Source organism: Muntiacus reevesi, chromosome 2 (genome assembly GCF_963930625.1).
Source record: "Muntiacus reevesi chromosome 2, mMunRee1.1, whole genome shotgun sequence".
Classification (NCBI taxonomy): domain Eukaryota; kingdom Metazoa; phylum Chordata; class Mammalia; order Artiodactyla; family Cervidae; genus Muntiacus; species Muntiacus reevesi.
This window is the reverse complement of record NC_089250.1, coordinates 265,665,211-265,688,439: the sequence shown is the minus strand read 5'-3', so window position 1 is coordinate 265,688,439 and position 23,229 is coordinate 265,665,211. Positions and strand designations below refer to the sequence as shown.

At 59.0% G+C, this 23,229-nt stretch overlaps 1 protein-coding gene across 1 annotated transcript; it reads right to left on the bottom strand.

Moving 5' to 3' along the window:
- Window positions 1-21,441, bottom strand: PPP5C (protein phosphatase 5 catalytic subunit). Its single transcript, XM_065926357.1, has 13 exons — window positions 21,177-21,441; window positions 14,989-15,230; window positions 9,080-9,227; window positions 8,344-8,465; window positions 6,288-6,353; window positions 5,886-5,984; window positions 4,937-5,042; window positions 2,578-2,720; window positions 2,388-2,475; window positions 1,859-1,899; window positions 1,585-1,763; window positions 692-773; window positions 1-515 (listed from the first exon to the last, which is right to left on the bottom strand). Exons 1-13 carry the CDS (start codon window positions 21,295-21,297, stop codon window positions 453-455), a joined length of 1,500 nt encoding a protein of 499 aa, XP_065782429.1. The 5' UTR covers window positions 21,298-21,441; the 3' UTR covers window positions 1-452.
- Window positions 21,442-23,229: the final 1,788 nt, after the last annotated feature.

Below are 23,229 nucleotides of genomic sequence, written 5' to 3'. Positions count from 1 at the left end.
CTTACAATAATGACTTTATTTTAACATATTTAATTACAGACATAAAATAGCTGGGGAAGGGGGTGTGCCCCAGCCGAGCCCCACCTTGGGGCTGCCAGGAGGGGGGTGCAGGTGAGGCCTCCCTGACGACCCTCCTTCCAGGGGTCTTCCTATGGCGGGGCCCTATTGCTTTAGCAGGGGAGGGGCCATGCAAGCAAGGGGGGCGGGGAAGCCTCTGGGCCCCGCCCCCCACGGCTGCGCTGGCCTTCCTCCAGAATGCCCGGTCGGAGCCCCACCCTCAGCCTCTCCACCTCCTCCTTCTTTGCCGGGGGAGCAGACCGTCTGGCCAGCCCCCCACCCCCTCTGCAAACCTAAAGGGGAATAAATACAAACTTTACAAAGTAAAAGGGGGTCCAACATTGCCCTGGGCCGGGCCTGGGGTCGATGGGGAGCGGGGCCCTGCCACGCAGGCCTCACATCATCCCTAACTGCAGCAGCGTGCTGGCGTAGGCCATGGGCTTGACGTCGGGGTGAGGCTGCGAAAGAAACCAGAGGCACACAGTCAGACACAGAAACGGGCGGGCAGCGGGGGTGGGGCGGGAGGAGGGTCCTCGGAGCTCCAGAGGCAGAAACCAGCCCTCCCCTGAGAACGGCTCTCCCCTCCGGCCCAGGCTGGGGAGAGCTGAGGACCCGGGGCAGGGAGCGGACTCACCACTGCTGTGAACTGGTGGAACTGCGGCCGCAGGTCGGAGCCCCGGAGGTGGATGTAGGCGGCTTTGTTCCCCATCTGGTCGCTGCGGAGACAAGAGCAGAGGGGCCGTGTGGTCAGTCAGAGGCTGGGAGGGGCTGGGGGATGAAGGAGGAGCAGGGAGAAGGGTCCCGGACACAGAGACAGGGACACAGATGCCAGGCGAGAGGAAGCGAGGTGGAGAGGGGACCTGGGAGCCCAGACAGAGGAGCAGGCCCGGGAAGCAGTGACAGGACGGGCAGAGGGTGGAGGCAGGGCTCAGGCCAAAACACGGTCCCGATCTGACCACGCCCTGGCTCTAACCACCAGGCAACACGGGGCACAGAGCGGAGTGGTGACCGGCCAGCTGGGATGGACTTAAGTCTCATCCAGAGCATGGGAGACTCTGGTTTTTTCGACTAAACACTAGCAAAGCAGAGGGCAAGACGGACGGGAAACTCGAAGACCAGGAGACTGAAAACGTGGTCCGCGTCTGGGTCCTGCTTGGAAGCAATCAACTGCAAAGAGACACTGAGGAGGGACATGGGGAAAGGGAACTCTGGCGGGGTTCAGGTGACCTGAAGGACTGGCCGTGGTTATCACGGTTACGTACAGAAGAGTTCCTTCCTTCAGAAACGCCCTGGGCCATCACTGGGTGGAAGAGAGGATGCCTGGGGTTAGCTCCCTAAGAGTCCATGGCGGGGGCGGGGGAGGGGAGAGTCGGTAACTGTTGAACCTGGGTGACGGATATGTGGGCGTTCATTACAGTATCTGACGTATCTCTGGAATTTTCTATCATGAAAAGTTAAAAAAAAAAAAAGAAAAGAAAACCAGTGGGCTGGGAAGAGCGGCCCAGCGGGCGGGAGGTGGGGACGCACCAGTAGTTGGGGGCAGAGAAGACGGTGACGCAACGGCCGCCATGCGCCACCTCGTAGCCCTCAGCCTTGACCTCGTGGCTGCGGATGATGTAGTCCAGCTTGTTCTCCTCCAGGAAGGCCTTGGTGACGTCGGGCCCGAACTGGCAACTCACGCCCCGCTTGCTGACCGAGCGCCCGTTCTGGGGAGACATGCAGCTCAGGGCGTCTACTCCCCCCGCCCCGCCAGTCCTGCCCATAGCCCACACCCGCCGACCACGGCCCCGGGCAGACTCACCTGAGGCTGCGGGTCTGACCAGAGCAGGTCGCACATGGGACCTGGAGGATACAGAGATGAGCATCAGGGGCTGGGCGATGGTGCCGCCCTCCAAGGAGGGCACGCGGGGCCCATGAGGTGGGGATCTGGGTCACCACAGGCCTCCCTGCCGACCTCCCGCCAGACCCCATTCAATCTGTATGACCCCCAAAGCTGGAAGGAGTATGTTTTTAAGTTGTTTTTTTTTCCCGGCTGCCCCTTGCAGCATACCGGATTGTAATTCCCTGACCAGGGATGGAACCCGGGCCCCTGCAGTGGAAGCTTGGAGTCCGAACAACTGGACCGCCAGGGAGGCCCCTGGAGGGAGTTAAATAAATGACTACTGCAGACACTCCTGCTTCCTGGCCAGTGCCACCCCAAGAGGGAGGTGCATGGACCCAACATGCAGGAGAGGAAGATGAGGCTTGGCCTCGCTGTCCTTCGTCCGTGCAGGCAGGGCTGGGGCCCGCGAGCCCTGAGAGGGAGTGGCTGCCCCTGGCCACCCAGTCACCTGAATCTGGGGGCTGCCGACTCCGCTCGATCTTCCTGATGTCGTCCAGGGTGACGCCGTCTTCACTGAACAAGCCCCCGTGCATGATCTGGGGTCAGGCGGGGACAGCAGTGTGAGGGGAGGGGCCGGCCACACCCCCACCCTCTGCCTCGAAGCCTCCTGGGGCGGCTGCCAGGGGAGCCTGCCTCACCAGCACTTTGCCGTTGATGCACTGGGCCAGCGGGAGCCACTCGAACACCTCGCTGAAGAGCTCGTACATCTGGGCTGTGTACTTGGCCTTCACCTCCCCCTCGAAGCCATAGATCTGGTTCATGTTGTCCGTCTCATGGTTGCCTGGCCGACAGCAGGATGAAGAGAAACCTCAGCACCCCGCCGCTGGGCAGGACGCCCTCCAGTTCAAACCCCAGCCGAGGCCAAGGAGGACCACGCGGCAGCCCCAGCCAGCGGCATCCACGCAGCTCCCTGCGGGTCCTTCCCAGAAAGCCCGCGAGGTGGAGACGCTGTTCTCAGCCCTCTGTCCAGAGGGGCAAACAGGCTGAGAAGATCCATGGGTGCGTGGTCACAAGGTCCAGGCCAGCCCTGATCACCACGGAGTGTCAAGAGGCCTAGGTTCAGCCCTGGTCCTGACCCTAAGTGGCCAGAGGCATGTCCCTTATCCCCATGAGACTCGGATTCCTTCTTAAAGAACCAGCCACACTTATGCTAGAAGCATCAAGCAAGGGGGGGGGTCTTGGAGAAGAAGAAAGGAGCCCCCTGCAGAGTGCCTGCCGTGGGCCAGTCCCATGCCTGGGCTTCTACTTCCCACCAGAAACAGTCCTCCTCCCTCTGGGGCTGGGGGAGGCCAGGCCCCCCACGGCAGCCGAGGCTGGACTGTTGAGTCCAGCTCTTCGCCTCCTCCTACAAGGAGGCCTGCAGAAGGAACTCATGGGATCTGCATCACGTGCCAGGCGCACTGCAAGAACTCCTTGAACCTGGGTGTGAACCTGAGGGCATCAGCACTCCTGTCCCCTGACCAGGGATTGAACCTGGGCCCTCCGCGTTGCGAGTGCAGAGTCTCTGCCACTGGACCAGCTCATGCGTCTCAGAGCCCAACCCAGCCCACTGTCCTCACTCCGTCCCGCTTCTCCTCCACTCCTGGCTGCCTCTCCTGTGCACTGCCCCCCCCCCACCCCCCCCCCGCCACAGCAGGCAGGGGCTCCCCCTCGGTCCTCACTCCCTGGTGAGCTGATCCAGCCCAACGCCACACATACGTTGAGGAATCCCCACTTTATAGCCCCCAGGGGCCTCCTAGATATCTCCTCTCCGCCTCACAGCCACATCCAGATCCAAGCTCCCCACCTTCCAGCCCATACGCTGCTCTTTCCGTCACCCCCCAAGTTTCTCAGTGACAGCCACGGCTCTCCAGATGCTCCAGCCAAAACCCAGGAGTGCTCCCCTCCAACCCCTCCTTTCTCTCACATCTGCATCCAGCCCACCAGCAGACACTGAGGCTCTACTTGAAAAGCGAAGCCCCCTTCCAACCACTGTTCCCACCTGGGTCCAGCTACCACCAGTCTCCCTGCTCCCTCTCTGAGCTCTTGGTCTGTTCCCCACATGGAGGCCCACAGGTTCTATTAATACCAGAGACGGGCCCTGACCCTCCTCCGCTCAGAGGCCTCCCGTGACCAAAGTCCTCACTGGGGCCCACAGAGCCCCAGTAATGCTTTGCTGACGCACAGCGCACAACCTGCCCAACCTCACAGGGCAGCCCCGTGCACGATCTCAGTGAAGGCCTGGCAAACACACCTGCACTCACTACCCTGCACGTGCCCTGCCCAGGGCCCCACACTGACCCCAGGCCCCACACTGATCCCCCAGACCCCACCCTGACCCCAGACCCCACAGTGACCCCAGACCCCACACTGATCCCCCAGACCCCACCCTGACCCCAGACCCCACACTGACCCCAGGCCCCACACTGATCCCCCAAACTCCACCCTGACCCCGACCCCACAGTGACCCCAGACCCCACAGTGATCCCAGACCCCACACTGATCCCCCAGACCCCACACTGATCCCCCACGGCCCCACGCTGACCCCAGACCCCACAGTGACCCCAGACCCCACAGTGATCCCAGACCCCACACTGATCCCCCAGACCCCACAGTGATCCCCCAGACCCCACAGTGATCCCCCAGACCCCACACTGATCCCCCAGACCCCACACTGATCCCCCAGACACCACATTGATCCCAGACCCCACAGTGACCCCAGACCCCACACTGATCCCCCAGACCCCACACTGATCCCCCATGGCCCCACACTGATCCCCCAGACCCCACACTGACCCCAGACCCCACACTGATCCCCCAGGGCCCCACGCTGACCCCAGACCCCACAGTGATCCCAGACCCCACACTGATCCCCCAGACCCCACACTGATCCCCAGATCCCACACTGATCCCCCAGACCCCACCCTGACCTCAGACCCCACACTGACCCCCCAGACCCCTCAGTGACTCCAGACCCCACACTGATCCCCCAGACCCCACACTGACCCCCCAGCTCACCTCGAAGTAAGTGAAAGTGATCTGGGTACAGGAGCTTAAAGCCAAAAAGGGTGAGGATCACTTCTACGGAGAAGGAGCCACGGTCCACAAAGTCGCCATTAAATATCTGCCCTGCTAAGGAAAATAAGGGGGAGTGCTCCCTCCCCAACCCCTCCAACCCCGTTCCTGTTGGCACCACCCTGGGGTCAAGAATGCCAGCAGGGCTCGGGGCACCTGGGCCCTCCTCACTTTTTGGGTCTGGCCCAGTAGTTTGGCCTCTCTGAGCCTCAGGAGGTACCAAGGTCCCCAATCTCGCCTGCTTCTCAGGGAAACTGACGGCAGAGAGAGCCTGGGAGGTTAGCCTGCTTGAGCTCTCCCCCAAATACAGGCCCAAAGTCACAGGGCAAACAGGACATGGGCCTGGTAGCCCCGCCCAGTGGCCATTCATCAAGCAATTATCCTAACGTGAGCAAACACTCATACAATGAGGACTGGGGCCCCCGAGGCTGTCACAGGTATGAACACGCTACCCCTCTCAGTAGCCCAATGAGGCAGATCCATTTTACAAACGACGAACCTGAGGAACTGAGAGGTGAAGAGACCTGCCCGAGTCACACAGTCGGAAAAGGGCACGGCCAAGAGGGAAGCCAGGCGTGGGCAGGGTTGCCCCACCCTCACGTACGCGCTCTGCAGCAGCACATACATCCAGCCCCGTTTCAAGACGAGGAGAAGCTGGGGCTCGGACGCACTGGCCGCGTGCCCAGGTCACAGCAGGCGGGCACCAGCCCGGGCCTGTCTGGCCCCGGAGCCGGGAGAGCAAGGCTGCCGGCTGCTCCACCCCGGCTCGGGGCCAGGGTGCTCATCAGGCCCCTCCCTTCTCAGGTTCAGGCAGGGAGTCCTCTCCCTCCTGCACCCCACATTTGGGAGGAGAGGCCGGGGAGGAGGGGTTGGCCCTTCTGAGGAAGGATACGTAGGGGTTGGTCTCCGAGGGTAAACCGTTGAGCTCAAATATGTTGAGGAGGTCATAGAACTGGCCGTGGGTGTCCCCGCACACTGTAATCTTCTCTGTCTGGAAGAAAAGAGGCCGCCGGAGAGGGAGGGGCCCAGAGAGAGATGTGGGGAGGGGGCAGAGCGGAGAAGAGGGGTGAGAGGTCACAGTGGACGGAGAAGAACCATGCAACAGACACAGGCGGGGAGCACAGAAATGCAGAGGGGAGGAGAGGAATAGGAGAGACACAGGGTGGGGAGGAAGGGAGACCAAGCCAGGGGGTGGGGAGGGGGTTGGGGGGGGGTTCTGTGAGTTTCTGAGCTCCGTGGCCCCTTCCCAGCCAGGGAGCCGCCCGCCCGCCCGCACACCGCCCCCAGTGCGCACCTCTTTGAGCGTGGTCTCCACGAGCGTGCTCAGCTTGGAGAGGACCTCTTTGACCTGTACTAGAATCTGGAAGGCAGGGCAGGCTGTGAGTGGGGCCAGCTGGAGGGCCAGCCGCCCACCCCAGCCCCGGGGAGACCAGACTGGCCAGGAGATGCTGCTGGGTGGAGGGCGGGGGAGAGGGGAGGAGGGGGCACGAGAGGCCTGGCCGAGCGCGGGCCCGCTGGGAACAGAGCCTGTGACCCTAGTGGGCTATGCGGCATTAAAACATGAGGACCATTTCATGGGAAAACCCAGATTCTCCATTTCTCTTAAAACGATCAGCATCAGGCAGAGCCACGTGGGATGAATCCAGATACGGAACGTTTAACAGACTAGCTGGCTTGCAAACATCGAAGTGTCAAGGTCACAAAAATCTCCCCAAAATGCATGAGGCTGCTCTAAATGAACAAAAAAGTAAAATGGCAGACCATATGAAATCACTGATCTCTCAATGGATTCCGGATTAAAAAAAAAAAAGGCACAGCTAAAAAGGATGTTTGGCGGAAAAAACTGGGGAAAACTAAAATATCAGCCTGAAAATACAGACAGTGTTAGTCCTTACGGACTGAAGACGGACCTGACAACATCGTGTACCCCTGACAGTGTTTGCAATAATGGCCGGCCTGTGGACTGCCTGCTTCAGTCAGTATCATTGTATCACCACCAAATTTCCAAGATGGGAATGACTATAGATTGCAGGAGAATGTCCTGTTTTTAGGGGACACAGGTTATGGTACAACATATTCTCAAATGGTTCAGGAAGAAGGAAAAAAAGAAAACATTGTGTGTGTGTACACATGCATATACATAGAAAGATAGAGCGAAAGTGTCAATATCTTAATAACTGGTGACTAAGTGAAGGGGCTATGGATGTTAACTGTGCTGGGCTTTTGACTTCTGTGGGTTTATCAATTTGCTAAGTAAAAAGTTGGGAAAACAGTGCTAACAAAGAAAAGTAGGAGGTATCCATTTCTGGTCAGAATGTAGAACCTTATAAAAGGTTGTCACTCTTGCCTTAATGATGGAAACAAGCCAAGAAACAAGAAGAAAAAAGAAAAAACAAAGAACACCCTGAAACATCTCAGAGTGAGGACTCAAAGAAACCTAAATGAGTCAAACTGCAAGAGAGTGAGCGACAAGCTCCTCCCGGGAAGAGATGGTGACTGTGCCGCCCCCCACTCCCGTCGGTGCAGCATGAGGGCAAGGCCGAGAGGGGAGCGGGCGTGACAGAGCGCCTCTGCCTGAGCCTGCGTTTTCTTTCCCATGGCCACACAGAGGCGACGTGGTGGACCGGGGCCACCTGAGGTACAAAAGTGGGGGCGAGACTGAGAGCAGAGCGCCCCTCAGACACCCCAGCCTCTGGCAGCAGGGCTGAACATCAGAGCGCTTTCCTACAGCTCTGTGAGCTGGAGGCCTGACGGCGTACAGGTGTCCCTGGGATGCCGCCAGGGCGAAGATCCCGAGCCCTGCGCCTGGAGAGTCCTGACTCCCCTCTGAACACATCTGAAACCAGCTCCAACTCGAGCTGCCCCTGAACTGCAGGGGGGACAGACACAGCCCCTCACTCTGGCAGCCCAACAGAAGCAGGGCCTGCCCATGTCTGCAGGAGAGGTATCCACCTCCATCGCTACTGCGCTTCTACACAAAATGTCTGGCCCACGAGAAAAACGCAGTAAGACGGGAAGAGCAGATAAACGGAAGCAGACCCAGAGCTGACCCAGATGGTGGGAGATCTAGACAGAGACTTTAAAATAACTGTGTGGAAAATGTGTTGAAGGATCTCACAGAAAAGGTAAATGACATGCATGAACATATGGGGCTGAGAGACGAAAGCTATTAAAAAAGTAACCGATGGAAATGCTAGAGATGAAGACTTCATCTGCAGGCTGCCCAGCACACCGTGGGCTCAGCAAGCGTCAGCCGGTGGGACCGCCCTGCTCCCCGCGGCCCCGCGGTGGTGGGGTTCAGGCCGGGCCAGCACCCTGACGCTACCCAGGTCCCGAGCTCTGGCACCTACCTGGTAGGCGCACTTCCGGTGCAGCTTCTTCTGGTCCTTGTACCACTGCATGAGCTCCTTCATGAAGGCGATTGTCACCCTGCCGTCCTCCAGCTTGGGCCCACTGTACTCATCCTCGATGGCTGGCGTGTGAAGGGGGGAGGAGAGTCAGGGGCCGCGGCCACTGTCAGGGTGGGAAGTGGAGCCTGGCCCCCAGGCACGGGGCAGGCTCAGCGCTGGACACACAGGTTGAGGGGATGGGGTGAAGACTCCGCTCCCCGGCTGGGGCCTCTCACGCTGGCTCTTCCTGCTCATGCAGGCTCACAGGCCCTCTCCCTGACCTCCCACCTACGGGGCGCCCCCTCTCTGGCAGCCTCTCCCCCCGGCTTGATCTGCTAGCATTTAACACGTGAACTATCAGTCCTCTCTCCCCACTAGGACACCCGCTCAAGGGGGCAGGGGCTGTTTGGGTCACAGCTGTATCCCCAGTGCCCACAACAGCGGCACAGTAGGGACCCAATAATCATCCGTGGAAAGAATGACAGACGCCTCTGAGCACCAAAGGACCTATGGGCAAATCAGGCCCGTGACGGGTGGGTGCGACTGCGGGACGGGTACAGCAAGGCAGCCCGCCCGCACCAAGCCTCCAGCCCCCGCTCTGGACTGCGGGGGCTCCAGGAGCACAGACGGCACGTGGGCATGGGGACCAGAGGCGCCCCGCACGCCTGGCACAGTGGGGCACCTGAGACCGACTCACTCATGCTCTCGATGTCGAGCGAGTCCACGACGGAGCGCTTGTGCTCGTCGCCTGCGATGGCCCGCTCGAAGGCCTTCTGCTTCACGATCTTGTTGCACTCCTGGTACTTCATCTTGGCATCCTTGTCGTGGGGCTTCACCTTCACCACCTGGTACGCAAGGCGGACAAGAGAGGACAGAAGGAAGGAAAGAGGCTTCAGCACCCAGGCGAGGCAGGGGCACCATGACTGCCCTTGGCTGGCCTGGCCTGGGGCGCCACGGACGCTGAGCAGAGCACCCGGCCCCATGCACGAGGGGTGCAAGCCTTGACTCGCTCCCTCTCTAGGTCTTGGTCTCTGAGTCCCCAAACTGGGTGCGACAGGCTGCCCACACGGGGCTGCCGGGAGGGAAAACGTATTAACCCATTCGGATGCTCTTAACACACCACCGCTCTGACCATCGTCAAAATAAAACTGGCCCTGCTCCGGCTTCCTCGCTGGAACCTGAGGGGCTGAGAGGACCCCGTGGGCTGGATCCGAAGTCATGATTTACAGCCCGACTCAACCGAAGAGGCAATGCCTGGCTGGATAACCCAGAGTCTGTTTTCTCATCTATGAGGTGGGGGAGGTGACAGGCTGTTGGGGAGGATAAGGAACCAGCACGGGCCTGGCATGCAGCCCGAGCTCTGCGGGCAGCCGCTGGCACCTGGTGGTCACGCGCCCGGGCTCAACCTCGGGCCCTGGGGAGACCCAGGACCAGTGAGTTCCCTTGGTTCCCTCCTGAGGAAGGTGGAGGCGACAGAGCATCAACCCTGAGGGCCGCCGGGAGGACGGAGGACGGGAGGACGGAACGAGCAAACACTTGTGAAGGGTGTGCAGCAGTGTGAGTCACCCACGGCCCCTTGCACGCGCTGCCGTGTCCATGACACGGGATCGCATGCAGGAAGCACTGGGCGCTTGGCCGTGGGACACACTCAGGTCCCATGAAGAGGAGCCCCTCCCCACCTCCCACTACTTTCTGTCTCGCTTCCTACGGACTCTGATCCCCCAAGTCCAGAGGGAGCGGGGGCTGCATTCAGACCCCAGCTCTGCCACTTACGTGCTGGGTGACCTTGGGCAAATGAATTCACCCCTCTGAGCCTCAGTGACCTCTAACCCTTCCTGAAATTATCAGTGGACCCTGCCTGACCTGCCCCTCCTCTTGGCGTCCCCAGGAGTGGGCTCCCACAGCCCTGTGCCAGGGTGCAGAAAACGGGAGTGCCCGGCGGGGAATGCGCCCTGGTGGAAAGCCTGGCTGAGTGTGTCAGAAGCCGGGGCAAAGGTGTCTGCTGATGGGCCCCAAGGGGCAGTGTGGCTCACCCCCGAGAACGGGCGTGCAGACCAGGCCGGTGGCAGGAAGCCGGTCGGGGCAGGCTCGGGCCAAGGCGCCCTGCCAGGTGGCCCCACCTGCGGTGGGGTGTGGCGCAAGGCCTGGAAGAGAGGCGGCCCCAGACAGCCCCGGGAGTCCCTCCCAACAAGCAGAGGTTAGGAGTCCACGGCCCAGAGTTAAGTCCAAACCGCCACTCTGCCTGGCCCACGAGGGCCCGCCTAAGCCCTCTGCGTTCCCTACTTGCCCAGCGCAAACCAGCCAGACCAAAGCCACAAGTCCCCAAACGTGCCGGCCTCCTCTCACCTGCAGGCTGGCACACCCATGGCCCAGAACACCTCACGTCCACCCTCAGTGGCTCTCCAGCCCTGCCTTCTCCTCCTCCAGGTCTCAGCACCGCGCCCCGGCCCTCTCCCATCTCCCAGGCTGGGTCAGGCACCCGCTCCGGGCTCCTACAGTGCCCTGGGCTACCCCCCACCGCCCCGCCCCAGCCCTGAGCACCGCAGGAGACGTCTCTACCTCCCCAGTGGAAGGTGGTCGTGGCCACGAGGGCAGGGCTGAGGCTGTGTCCCAGGCGTAAGGAGCGCCCTGAGTGGACGGATGCCCCACTAAGCATTTCCTCTGAGCCAGCGCCCTCTTTTCAGAGAACTCGTGGGCCGGGGTACAGGCCGGAAGCAAACACTGATGACCCCGGGAACAAAGGAACGGAGCAGTAACAGCGCACAGCTAAACTCTCTCTGTGTCTGACGCTGTAGGCGATGACCCCCTCACTTTCTCCTCAGAGCAGCTCTCTGTGTTGTCATCACAGCTTCACCTCATGGACAGACAGGGAAACGGAGGCCCGGAGAGGTGAAGTCACTGACCCAGGAAGCCAGGATTCCATTTTCTCCCCGCTGAAGATCCTGCTCCCATGGCGCACGCTGGGACGGGTCCCCCTCCCCACCTACTGCCACTGTCCCCACAGCGCCCGAAACGCCTTCCAGGGACATGCTGTGGATCCCGGTCCTAAGAGCAGGCCCTGGGGCCAGGCCTTCCAGCCTGCCTCCAGGCCTTGCAGCCAGGGAGGCCCCGAGGCCTGTTGGCTCAGAAGTGAATGCTGGACTTCTCTTTAAGAGGGATCTCACAGCAAGTGGGGTCTGGGTTGTGTCCGGTCAGCATCCTGTGACGGTGATGCCAGGCATGTCACTGGGGGAAAGTGGGGCCGTGGGGTCTCTGCATTACCCCTTATGCCTTCATGTGAAACCACAACGCTCTCAGAATAAACAGCTGTTTTTACAAAGTGGTTTCAGCTGAGAGTATTTCCAGGCAGTAACTCCAGGGACTCAGACCGATGAAATGGTAACAAGGGCTCTTGACCCCCACGTGATGCCACGGGGCTGGCGTGTATCTGGGAAACGGGAACTCTACGATTTCAGGAAGGTGACCCAGAGCACACGCTCCATGCAACGGGACATCCCCAGCGAATCTGGGTGGTGCCTAGTAACCACGCTCATCCTGTTTCTGAAGTAAAACCTCCAGTGTCACCACATGGGACTGCAAACCCTCCAAACCCAGGAAGTCCGGGAGGAGGTGGGGAGTATAGAAGGAGTACCCCAGACCTGGCCTGGGCCCTCATGACTGTCTGAGCTCCAGCCGCAGACAGGAGAGAACACAGGCGGAATCTTCCGAGAAGAGGACCCAGTAAAGTGGTGGGGAATCCTGGAGCCAGGGGCCCCATGAAAGAATGAACTTGGAGATGAGAGAGAGGCGTTGGTGGGGGGATTCAACACAGACCTGGAGAGGGGCGATCAGCCCCTGCCCTGGAGGCGGAGCAGAGTGGAGACACCCCCGAGCCCCCAGCCCCTAACAAGGCCCCGTGCCTGCACACAGCCCTTCCTGGGGGGCTGTGGGCTCTTCCCAGACACCCCCAGGAGAAAGCGCACCCAGAAAATGCCCCTGAGTGGGGGCCCTACTCTCACTGAGTCCTCACAAGGCCACTGAGGCAAGAGATCCAAAGCGCTCAGAGCTACACAGCTCACAGCCTGGCAACCTGACCATGGAGCTGGTGCATCCAGCCCCTGCACGAGTGACCTGCAGAACTGGAGACCATGACTCAAGGTAAGAATTCACACCTCATACACACCCGTATTCACATAAACGAAAAATATCCTTACACACACACATGTGTGTACTTCCTCCAAACTGAACTGCTGTCTTCTCTAGTCCATCTGATGAAGACAGAAGTGCTGGTCTCAAACAGCCCACTGAGCATTACAAGCATGGACTCTGGGTTCAAGTCTCTCGTCTCTGCTGGGCGACCTTGGAGGAGGGACATCATCTCTCTAGACCTCAGTTTCCGTGCTGTAAAATGGTGAATCCATTTTCCTTCATGTACAAAGCACATAAAGAGCTCGCGACAGAGCTGGGCCCGCAGCGAGCGTGCAGAGGGGGAAACTGAGGCTGAGAAAGCAAAGGCCCTTCACCTGAGGGCCAGGCTGCGTGATGCTCTAACCAAGGTCGAGTCTTGTTCCGCCTCCAGCGGTGCCACGACTGAAGAGCTGTCTGAGCCCATCCTCCGCGAATCCCCAGCGTGTCACTACACAATAGCTCTGGAGGTAGAGACTGCATGGGGAGCCACCCCAGGCTGGCTCCTCTGCCCTGCAACCAGAGTCTGATGAAATGTGTCAGGAAGGACAGCCTGCAGGCAGGCGGGTGGTCCAGGCAGGCAAGGACCTCAGGCTCATGCAGGGGGTCCCCACGGCTGCTGGCAGAGCCCTGACAGGGACAGCAGCCGTGACCTGGCCCCCAGGAATCCTGTTAGGTCTGGGATAAAGCTGTGTATGCCTGTGAGACGGCTGGAAGTGACCATCTCAGGCTCCAGGAGTACGCGCTGCGAGGCCCCAGGCTGGGTCAGAGCAGTGAGAAAACCTCCATTCAGGACCCTGGGGAGACAGCCCTGCAACCTGGGAGGGAAGACCCCGTGCAGATCTGCACTTGGGGCTCCTCCCATCTTCTGCCCACCTCCCTTCTCTTCCCAGCCCCGCCCCACCTTTGGAGACCTGCCCCCACCCAGCCCAACTGCCCTCCTGAGTTACTCATTACTGAACCCTCCAGGCCCCGTGACCTGCTCTCACACCACTTCAGCAGAGCCACCCAGGAGGTGGCCACGCCTCTCAGCACCATCGCCAAATGAGGACACCCCAGGCCCAGGCCAAAGACAGGCTGGAGAACGGATGGGAAGCCCAAGCTTGTCAGGACCCCGCTCTGCAGCTCCCTCCTCCATCCTCCCGGGTGGGGGGGGTGTGGCCACCCCAGCCCCCACCTCCACTCCTCTCGGGCTCTAAATCATCTCCTTCCTGCCTCTGCCCTGCCCTGCCACGGGTGCCCTGGCCTGGGGCTCAGCGCGAACCTGCACTGAAGGCCGCCCTCCGCTCTGGGCTGGTGGCCAGCGGCCTGCCCCGGCTGTCTGACCTGCCCCCTCCAACCGCAGCCCGCGGCTCTCGGCCTCCCGTGTCGTCCCGCCTGGTGTAACAGAAGTTGCTCAGAGCGTGGGACGGAGGAAATGAAGGAGGGAGTGAGGGTGTGTGCGTGTGTAAGGGAGGCACGACAATCATTCATTCAACAAACTCTAAGCCCCTGCTGGGTGTCAATTACTGTCCCAGGGAGAGTCCCAGAACAAAAAGAACTCCTGCTCTCAAGAAGTGACTCTCTAGATGGGGGAAGATGCCGGCCAGAGGCTGGGCTGCCTGCATTGAGACCCCAGCTCCACTGCTTACCCACTGCATGCAGGTGGGTGGGTGACTTGAGCCTCCTGGGCCTCAGTCTTCCCATCTGTACAATGGGGGTAACCACAGTTCTCGCCTCACAGGACTGCCACACGAGTCACTCAGCCGGCTGACGTGAAGGGGAGAGGACAAGCCTGGCACACAGGCGTGCTCTGTGAGGCCTTCCCCCATCACGACCAGAGCAATGACAGCGGCGGGAGCGGTGGATGAGCGAGTGGCCTGGCCAGTCCTTGCTGTCCTCCGGGTCCCCTCTCCCGTCTCCTCATCCAAACACACCCCCGTGTGCCGTCCCTTACAGCATCCTGCCCTATTCTCTCTCCCAGGCCCATGTCCTCACCTGCAATGACTGTCTGCCCTCCCAAAGACAGGTTCATTTTTTGCCCTCCTCCAAATTATAAGCCCCACCAGAAGGGCTGTGTGCTTCTTGTTCACCAGCAGTAGTAACAACAATAATCAGAATAGTTAACTGCATGTGCTGACCACGTGCTAGGTGCTGCTCTAAATGCCTGAAAAGCAGAGGCTCATTGACTCTTCACAGCAACCCTGAGAGGTAGGTCTTCGCCCTCCCACTTCAGGGATGTGGGGAAGAAGGCAGAGAGAGGCCAGGTGACTTGCCTAAGGTCACCAGGCAGCGAGGGCAGAGCTGGGCCGTGAAGCCAGCTGGCGTGTGCTGGATGAGCGAGCGGTGAGTAAACGTGCGCACAGCCTCCTCACGCCTCGCCCGTCAGGCCTGGCCAAGCACGAGGCGGCGCCCGCCCGCCCCACCCGGCCCTCAACACCAGCCCGGCTCAGGCCCGCTCACCGTCTCGTAGTCGCGCAGGGCGGCCCGGAACTTGCCCAGCGCCATGTTGCTGGCGGCCCGGCGGTAGTAGCCCTTGATGTACTTCTTGTCCATCTCGATGGCCCGCGTGGCGTCGGCCAGCGCGTAGCCGTAGCACTCGGTGCGCAGGTAGGCCAGGCTGCGGTTGCCATAGTAGATGGCATTGCTGGGGTTCAGCTCGATGGCCTGGCTGTAGAACTTGATGGCGTTCTCGTAGTCCTTGGCTGTGAAGATGAAGCGGGGGGGTATGAGGCAAGGGGGCCACCCCCAGCCAGCAGGGGTCCTAGGCTGGGTACTGGCCAGTCCCCCCACTTACAGATGGAGAAACTCAGGCCCAGAACAGGGCTCAGAAACATCTCTCCAGCCCGCTCCCCATCCTGACTTGTCCCACCCGAGCCCAAGCCCAAATCCCTAACTCCCTAAATCACTTCCACATACCTGACCACCCAACCATCATCCCCCAAGGCCCCAGCTGGGCAACAGTTCCTCTGGGACTTCCGGAGGGTCTTCTGAATGTGCCCCGGAGAGGGTATGTTAATGAGTGCCAGCCCTGAGATGGGAATCAGCAACTCTGAGTCTGCCCTGAGCCCCAGAGCAAGCACACAAGCCCAAAGAGGGGTTCCAGTAGAAGAAGAGGAAGTGGGGACGGAAAAGGGACCTACTAAGGTCTCAGGAAGGCGACACATCAAAGAGACTCAAAGGAAGCGATAAACCAGACCACAGGAAGAGCTTCCCCACAGAAGGAACAGCAGGTGCAAAGGTACTGGGGAGGTGAGCACTATGTTCTAGGACCAGCGAGCGGGTGGTGTGTCTGGGGCAGGCTGAACCTGGGGAGGGCAGGAGGTGAGGGCAGGGGGGCTGGCAGGATGCATCCCAAAGTCCACAGCCAGAGCAGGGTGCAGCCACAGGACGTGACACCTGGCCAAGGGGAAAAGTCCATTTTATTTGAAGTGAGCCATGGCCGTGCCCTGCACGTTACATCTCGACCCGGGGCATCCACACGTCCCCACGGCACAGGCACCGTCTGGTGCTCCTTCTACAGCAAGCCACAGAGGTCTCGTTCAAGGTCAGACGCCCAGTCTCTATCTGCAGAGCTGTCTTGGCCCACGTGGCCAAGAGGCAGGAGACTGAAGCCTCCAACAGGCAGGAGACTGAAGCCAGAGGGAGTGCCCGACCTGGGGGGACATGATGTGCCAAGTGCCTTGGGGGGCTCTTGGAACACGGGTCCCCACATTGAACCCTCATGGCACCCCCAAGACGGCTGCGTTAGCCCCACTTTCCAGATGAGGCTCTAAGAGGAAAACCACATCACCCGGAAAGTGGCAGACAGGGATTCTGAGTCAGGCCAAGCGTCATGGGCTCCCACGTTCATCCTCCGTACCAGTGGCCTCTGGGGGAGACCGGCATGGGGCAGACACAGACATGGGGGCAGGCAGACTGGGCCCATCCCCACTCTACTCCTAGCTAGCTGCGTGTCCCGGGGCAACTTACATACCCACTCTGGGCTAAAGTTTCAGAGAGTCCTCCCGTCCCTCAGCCTAAAACGAGAACTCCTGCCCTACCTCCCACTGTTCTTTTCTCCAGAGGCATCTGAGAAAACAGGACTTTCCTTTGCTGTGTTTGCTTATGGCCCATCCTCCTAATGTGAACTTAAGTCCTGTAAGGGCAGGGGCGCTGTCTGTCTTACTCTGAACCCTGGCCCTGTCTGAGGACACAGCAGCCCCCCACCCTGCTGTCCAGGGGCTCATGGTCCAGCTGGAGGGTGGGAGGGACACACTGCACACAGATCACCGTCCGCAGACAGTGACGCCCGCAGTGTTTGTGGCTGGGGCCACCCAGAGGGGATGTTGGGGCTGAGACGAGGAGGAGGAGGAGGAGGAGGAGGAGGAGGAGTGAGTTGGAAGAAAAGCACGGAAGAAGAGGATTCCCGGCTCCATGAGTGGTTCCTGAATGAATGAAAGAAGGAAGATAGGAAAGAAAGAGAAAGACAGGACACACCAACAGTAGAGAAGGAAGCCAGGTGCTGGGAGGTACCAGGAACAGTATAACGATTCCTTCCGCAGGCTAACGTTTGGCAATCTTTCAAATGGCTCAGATGTCACCTCCTTTGAGAGGCCTTCCTTGACACCCAGGCGGGGTCAGGGACCTCTCCGGGCAGCCCCCGCCCCTGGGCTCTGCTCTCCCAGGCCTGCCCCGTTTGGGCAGTCACTGTAAGGTGATGGGTGTGTCTCCCTGAGGATGGTGAGCCCTGGAGGGCAGGCCCAGGACTTCCCAGAAACACGCCGGGCTGGACCGAGGCAGCCGGAGTCTGACCGACCCTCCCTGGAATGCCAACACCTTCGAGGACTCCTTCCAGCCTCCTGGCCAGGTTCCAGAGGCCGGCGGCCAGCGTGCCTGCCATACCTTTGGGCATGGGGTGGGGAGCCTGACATCGGGCTCTGAGGATCCTGACCACGAGACCCTGGACAGACAGCCTCCCTCTCTGAACCTCAGTTTGCTCATCTGAAATGTGGGAAGCACAACCGGCTCCACCTCACGGGCTGACTGTGAGGGTTAAAGGAACTCTCAGATGAAATGTGGCTACAGCCGAGAAAGCGATCAGCAGATGCTCATGAAAGAACTGACTGAGCGACTCACTGAAGGGAAGAGACTAGAAGAGAGGAAGCCGGAGGGGCCTGGGCGTCACACAGCTGCCCGACACCAGATGCCGGCCCCGCTCTACATGCGTGCACATAACCCTCAAGAGAGGCCCCATTTTAGAGAGGAGAAAAGTGAGGCACAGAGAAGGTAAGGTCTTCCCAGGGGTCACATAGCAGGTAAGACAAAGAAACAAGATTTGAACCCAGGCAGCCTGAGCTCTTAACCATGTGAAGTCTTGGACTCAGAGAGCTCCTTGGGGGTTAAATGGAACCCCTCTCTTTATACAGAAGGCGGTGGGGGGCGATGAGGCTCAGAGAGAGTGGAAGAGGGGTGAATGACACGAGGGACCAGGCTTTTCCCTCCTGGGGCCTCTGGATCAGGCCAGAGTTCCTAGGGGTCAACCAGCCAGGGTCCTGCGAGCCCCTGGGGGCCCTCATCTGCCCCCTCACCGCCCTGGGGCCAGCACGGCTCCAGGTAGGGCTGCGGGTAAAGACTCTGAATGTGGGAGCCAAGCACATGTTGAGGAAGGGGGAAATCCGGGCGGTGCTGCTCACACACTCTGACCTTGAGCAAGCGGTTTCACTTCTCGGAGCCTCAGCTTCCTCTATAAAACAAACAGGGCCTGCCTGCCTCCCATTGCCCGGGGGGGAAGATTAGACAAAGTGGTGTACCTGGCCACCATGGGGGCTCAATTAAGCCGAGCTGTAATTAATCATTTTATTGTTATTTCCCTAGCCCCGGGGACTGGGCCTCGGTGCCTACAGCGGCCTGCCAGACAGCAAGGGGCTTGGACCAGGAGGGGCATCCCCCTCCATTCCAGCTCAGTGCCAGCGCCGCTGGCTACCTGCCCAGTCTCAGGCCTCCCAGAGCTCAGAACCCAGGTCCTGGGGGCGGGGGGAGCAAGGAGCCCCCTGGAGGGCCCACTGTTTCCCAGAATTCTCCCCTCATCTCAGCATATGCCCCCACGCTTGACGCTCTTCTCTAGCCCTATTTCAGGGGCAGTCTCACCTTCCACACTGCCCCAGGCTGGAGACTGGGCCCTGGCCGGGACACCTGATCCGTCAACCCTCAAAGCCAGGCATTCACCTTGTTCTGTCAGGTCAACCTCCAGAAAGTCTCTCAAATCTCTTCTTTCACATCCATCCCGAATACCCGTCTCCGCCCCAGTCTGGCCTTCATCCTCTCCTGTCCAGGGTCCTGTCTCAGCCTCCCCCAAGCTCTCCCAGCCCCTGGTCTTGCCCCTCCAAGGGGGGTCTTCCTAAAGCACAAACCCCATCCCGTCCTTTCCCCACCCAGAACCATCCCTGACTCCTCAGAGTCCCCAGGCGGGACGCTCAAGTTCCCCTGCAGCCTCACCATCAACTCTGGCCTCTCCCACTCCAGCCCCGCTCACTTCCTCGGTGCTGGGCTCACCTCTGGGCCTTTGGCATCCTGCTCTTCCTTCCTGGGGTTCCCTCTCTCCAAGTGTTTCTCCCTCTGAAACACTTTTTGAGTCGGTTTCTGTCTCTCCGGCCAGGTGGGCAGCACCCCCACTCACCTGTCCACCATCCTAGTCTCTTTCTGGGTCTCCAGCCTCATCCTTGGGTCCGGTCTCTGCAAGGCCACTGGGGGATCCCCTTCCATCACTAAGCAGCCTGTGTTGCTCCTCTCTTCACATGTCCCATGGCTTCCTGCCATCCTCATGATGACATCCACACTCCCTGACCCGCCTCCAGGATCTACCTCCAGCCTCACCTCTCACCAGTCCCACCTCCTTCTCATTGCTCTGGTCTGACCTGATCTTCCCAGCAGAGGCTAGCTCTCTGCTAAGGCTGGAGATCCCTCCCACACCACACCCCACCTCCAGGGCCCTCTGCTGTGGGCCTCCTCTCTCTCCTGCAGGATCAGCTCTATTGGTCTATAGTCTTAGTCTCTTCTGCTCTTAAAAAAAAAAAAAAAGCAGCGTCCTCCCACCCCCCAATTTCTCCACTCCCCCTCAGAACCAAAATTCTCAAGACCCCTGTCAACACCGGCTGTCTCCACTTCCTCATTTGCCACTCACTCTTCAGCACCCTCCCCTCTGGCTACCAGCCCCATCATCCCCTAGAAATGGCTTGGGTCAAGGCTACTACCAACAAGTTACAGAGCCAAATCCAACGATCAATGCTCGGTGCTGGCTTTTGCAGCATCTCATTTCAGGCACATCCCCTCCTTCTAGAAGCACTCCTTTCTCTCAGTTTTCCTGGTTTTCCTTCCACCTCAAGGACCACTTCAACGCAGCCTCTTCAGTTCTAACCACTAGAATTCCTTGAGTTTCTATCCTAAGCCCCTTCTCTTCCGAGGTGACTTCATCCATTCCCACAGGCTGTTCCAGTCCACCCAGAGGCTGATCCTGCCCAAATTCCTCACCAGAGAGTTCCAGGCTGGTCCATCTCTCCACTCAAGGGCTCCTCTGGGAGAGCCAAGTCAAATCTGAACTGGTCTATGCAGTGACTTATGAAACCCTAAGCAATCTGGTCCCTGTCCTAAGCTTATCTTTTATCTGTTTCCCTGCTAACTTGTTAAAGTTCCAGCCAAGCCAGCCAGTCAGTCTCCTTTCATTTCCGACCTCAGGGCCTTAGCACAGGCAGCACCGCCCACCTGGGACACTCCTTCCCAATTCTCCTCTGAAACTGAAATGCCTTTTCCTCAGTAAGGCCTTCCCTGACCAACCTCTCTAAGGTCGTGGCCTCCAACTTGGGGTTTTTGCAAAGGACTCATCACAGCTTCTAAGTATTTTATTATTTCTCTGTGTGTTTGCTCAATGTCTGATTCTCCTGCTAAATGACAAACTACCTAAGGCAGGGCCACATCTGTGTCACCTGCTGCTGTGCACCTAAAGTCAAGCACAGTCCTTAGCACGCAGCGGATGCTCAATAAACGGACCGAATCAATGAATGAATGGGTGCGTCCACATCCTACTTTCCTAAGATCCTAAGTCATACTAGTCTTGGATTGCCTCACCTCTACCCCCAGAACCTTCCCTCTCCTGGAGTAACCTCAAATCTCCTCCTTCCTGGCCCTCCCATCTTATGATCTATTTCCCATTCCCATGATCGCCTGCTCTACCGGGACAGTTCCCCCCCTCCCCCCAACCTGGTGCCTCTCCACTTGAAGTCTCCCCACTTGGTAGCGCCATCACTCCTCCGCCCCCTGTCACGACTTGGTAGCGCCCTCTTCAGGTCGCGCCATAAGCTGACACCTCTGGGGTCTCACATTTGGTGGTGCTCCCATTCCGGTCCCCCTCCCGTTTCACACTTGAAAGCGCCCTCCTCAGTTCCCCACTTAGCACCCGCTCCGCTCGCCACTTCCAGGTGTCACCCCTTCTCTCCGCAGCCCCCTCTGTCGCCCCTTGGTAGCGCCATCCTCACCCTCCCCACGCCCGGTCACTTGGTAGTGCCTGCCCCGCGCCCAGGCTGCCGCTCCGCGTTGCCATGGTTCCGCGCGGGCCCGGCACCCCTTGACTTGGGGCTGCTCTCCACCCTCCCTCGCTCCCTCCAGGGCGGGCGCACCTTTGAAGTAGTCGTTGGCCTCCGTCTTGAGCTCCTCTGCCCTCTTCAGAGCGCCATCAGCCGGGGGCTCGTCCCGGGGGGGCTCAGCACACTCAGTCCGCTCGCCCTCCGCCATCGCCATGCCGCAAAGCGACCCCCACCCTGGCAACGGCCGCCAGCGGCACCCGGCCGAATCGTCGCGAAGGAGTGCCGACTTGCCGCTGCCGCTGCTGCACAAGTGTCGTAAAGCGCGGGCCCCGAAGGCTCCCTTCGCGCGCCTGCGCAGGGCCCTTTCGCCATAGAGCGCGCGGAGGACAAGGTGACCAGAGGGCCTCCTGACGGCGCCCTTCCTAGAATGAGCCAATGAGGAAGGCGAAAAGGGGCGCGCGGGCAAAAAAGGCCCGGCGTGGCCCCGGGTGCCAAAGTTCCGTGTTCCGTGCCGCAGAAGTTTCTCGGGGTCTTAGAGTGGGCTCTTCCTGCCGTCATCTCCGATGGTAGGTGGTTTACCAACTCTGCTGGTGGGTGTGGCTTTTCTTTGTGGCAGTACTGTCCCTATCGCGGAACCCGAGCCGGGGGTGTCTAGCCCTATTGTCAAGTACCTGTGTGACCTTGAACAAATCTCATCCTCCTTAGGGCCTCACTTATCCCCCTCTGGAAAACGGGCAGTTTCTCAAACCGACAGGAGAAAGGGTCGGAGTTTCTAATTTGTTAACTTAAAGGTACCCTGGATCCCCTAGACTCAGAAGTTTGTTGCATCATCTCCTTTCTCTTTCCTCACCCCTCACTCAGCAGCCTTTCATGGCTCGTCAGTGCCGTTAGGAGAAAATCGAGACTTAAGAGAAAATCTGATGAGTTAGAAGACCCTGAATAGTCTAGCCTTAGATAACATTTCCAGATGCCGCATTCATTGTACACCCTTCCAGGCCACCTTTCCCAAGCCCACAGCCACTACTCTGTGCTGAAGTATAACACTAAATTGTTTAAGGCTCTGCTCCGGCTCCCCTCCTGGGGATAGCACGAGCTATCCCACCCTCAGACCTTCTTGTCCTGGCAATCAGACCCTAGCACAGCCAACAGTCACCCAAGAAGGTAAGTGCTAGCATCACCTCCATTTTCCAGATAAGGACACTGAGATTGGTAGAGGTCAATCCACTTGCCCGAGGTCATATAGTAAGAAAGTCACAGAGCCAGAACATGAACCTGTCGCGCCTTACTCCTGTGCTTTTCATTCCTACTCTACTCTCTCGGTATGCTTCAGAGCCTACCCTGTGGGTTAGATTTTTCATTGTTTTGAGAGAGAGGGATGCTGTAATGGATCTGAATCCTGAATTAGAATACAGCTCAGCCCTTTCCTGCTGTGTGACCTTGGCCAGGTGATCATCTTCTTTGAACCTCAGTTTCATCCTCTGCAAAATGGAGGTGATAACTGCATGTTGTATAGGATTAGAGGAGAGTTTGATAAGGTCATATAAGTAAAGTGACAGGGGGCCTGACACACAGTACTTTTTATATCCTTTCCATTATAAGTGCTCAAAGTGGGACAGAGTACGTGGAGTTGATGGTTGGGGCAGGATAGGGGGTAGTGGGCAGCTCTCAGGAAGTTACGGGAGGACCTTAACCAGCAGGAGTAGGCAAGGAAGACTTCTTGGAGGAGGGGATATCTGAACGAAGATCTAAAGTAGAAGTAGGAGATAACCACGTGAGGAGGGAGGGAAGGGAGAAAGGCAGAGGGCACAGCAAGTGTCAAGGCTTAAAAGTGGTTTTCTTCCTTTGAAAAGATTCTTTTGTGGAACATAGGAGAGGAGTTATGACAGTGACATGGCAGGTCAGGCACACCCATGTACGCATGAGTCTCTAGACATACAATCTCTCTTTCATGGATATGCACACATGCACAGTCAAGTACAGAGAATCATGTCACACAGATAAACACCAGTACACAGAACTGTAGTGTCAAACATTCCTATATGTGCAGCCAGAATCACAAACACCACACAGACAACACACAGGTACAAAAAAAAAAATCACAAAGACTCCTACACTCAGGAACACAGAAATCCAAAGTAATGAGAAA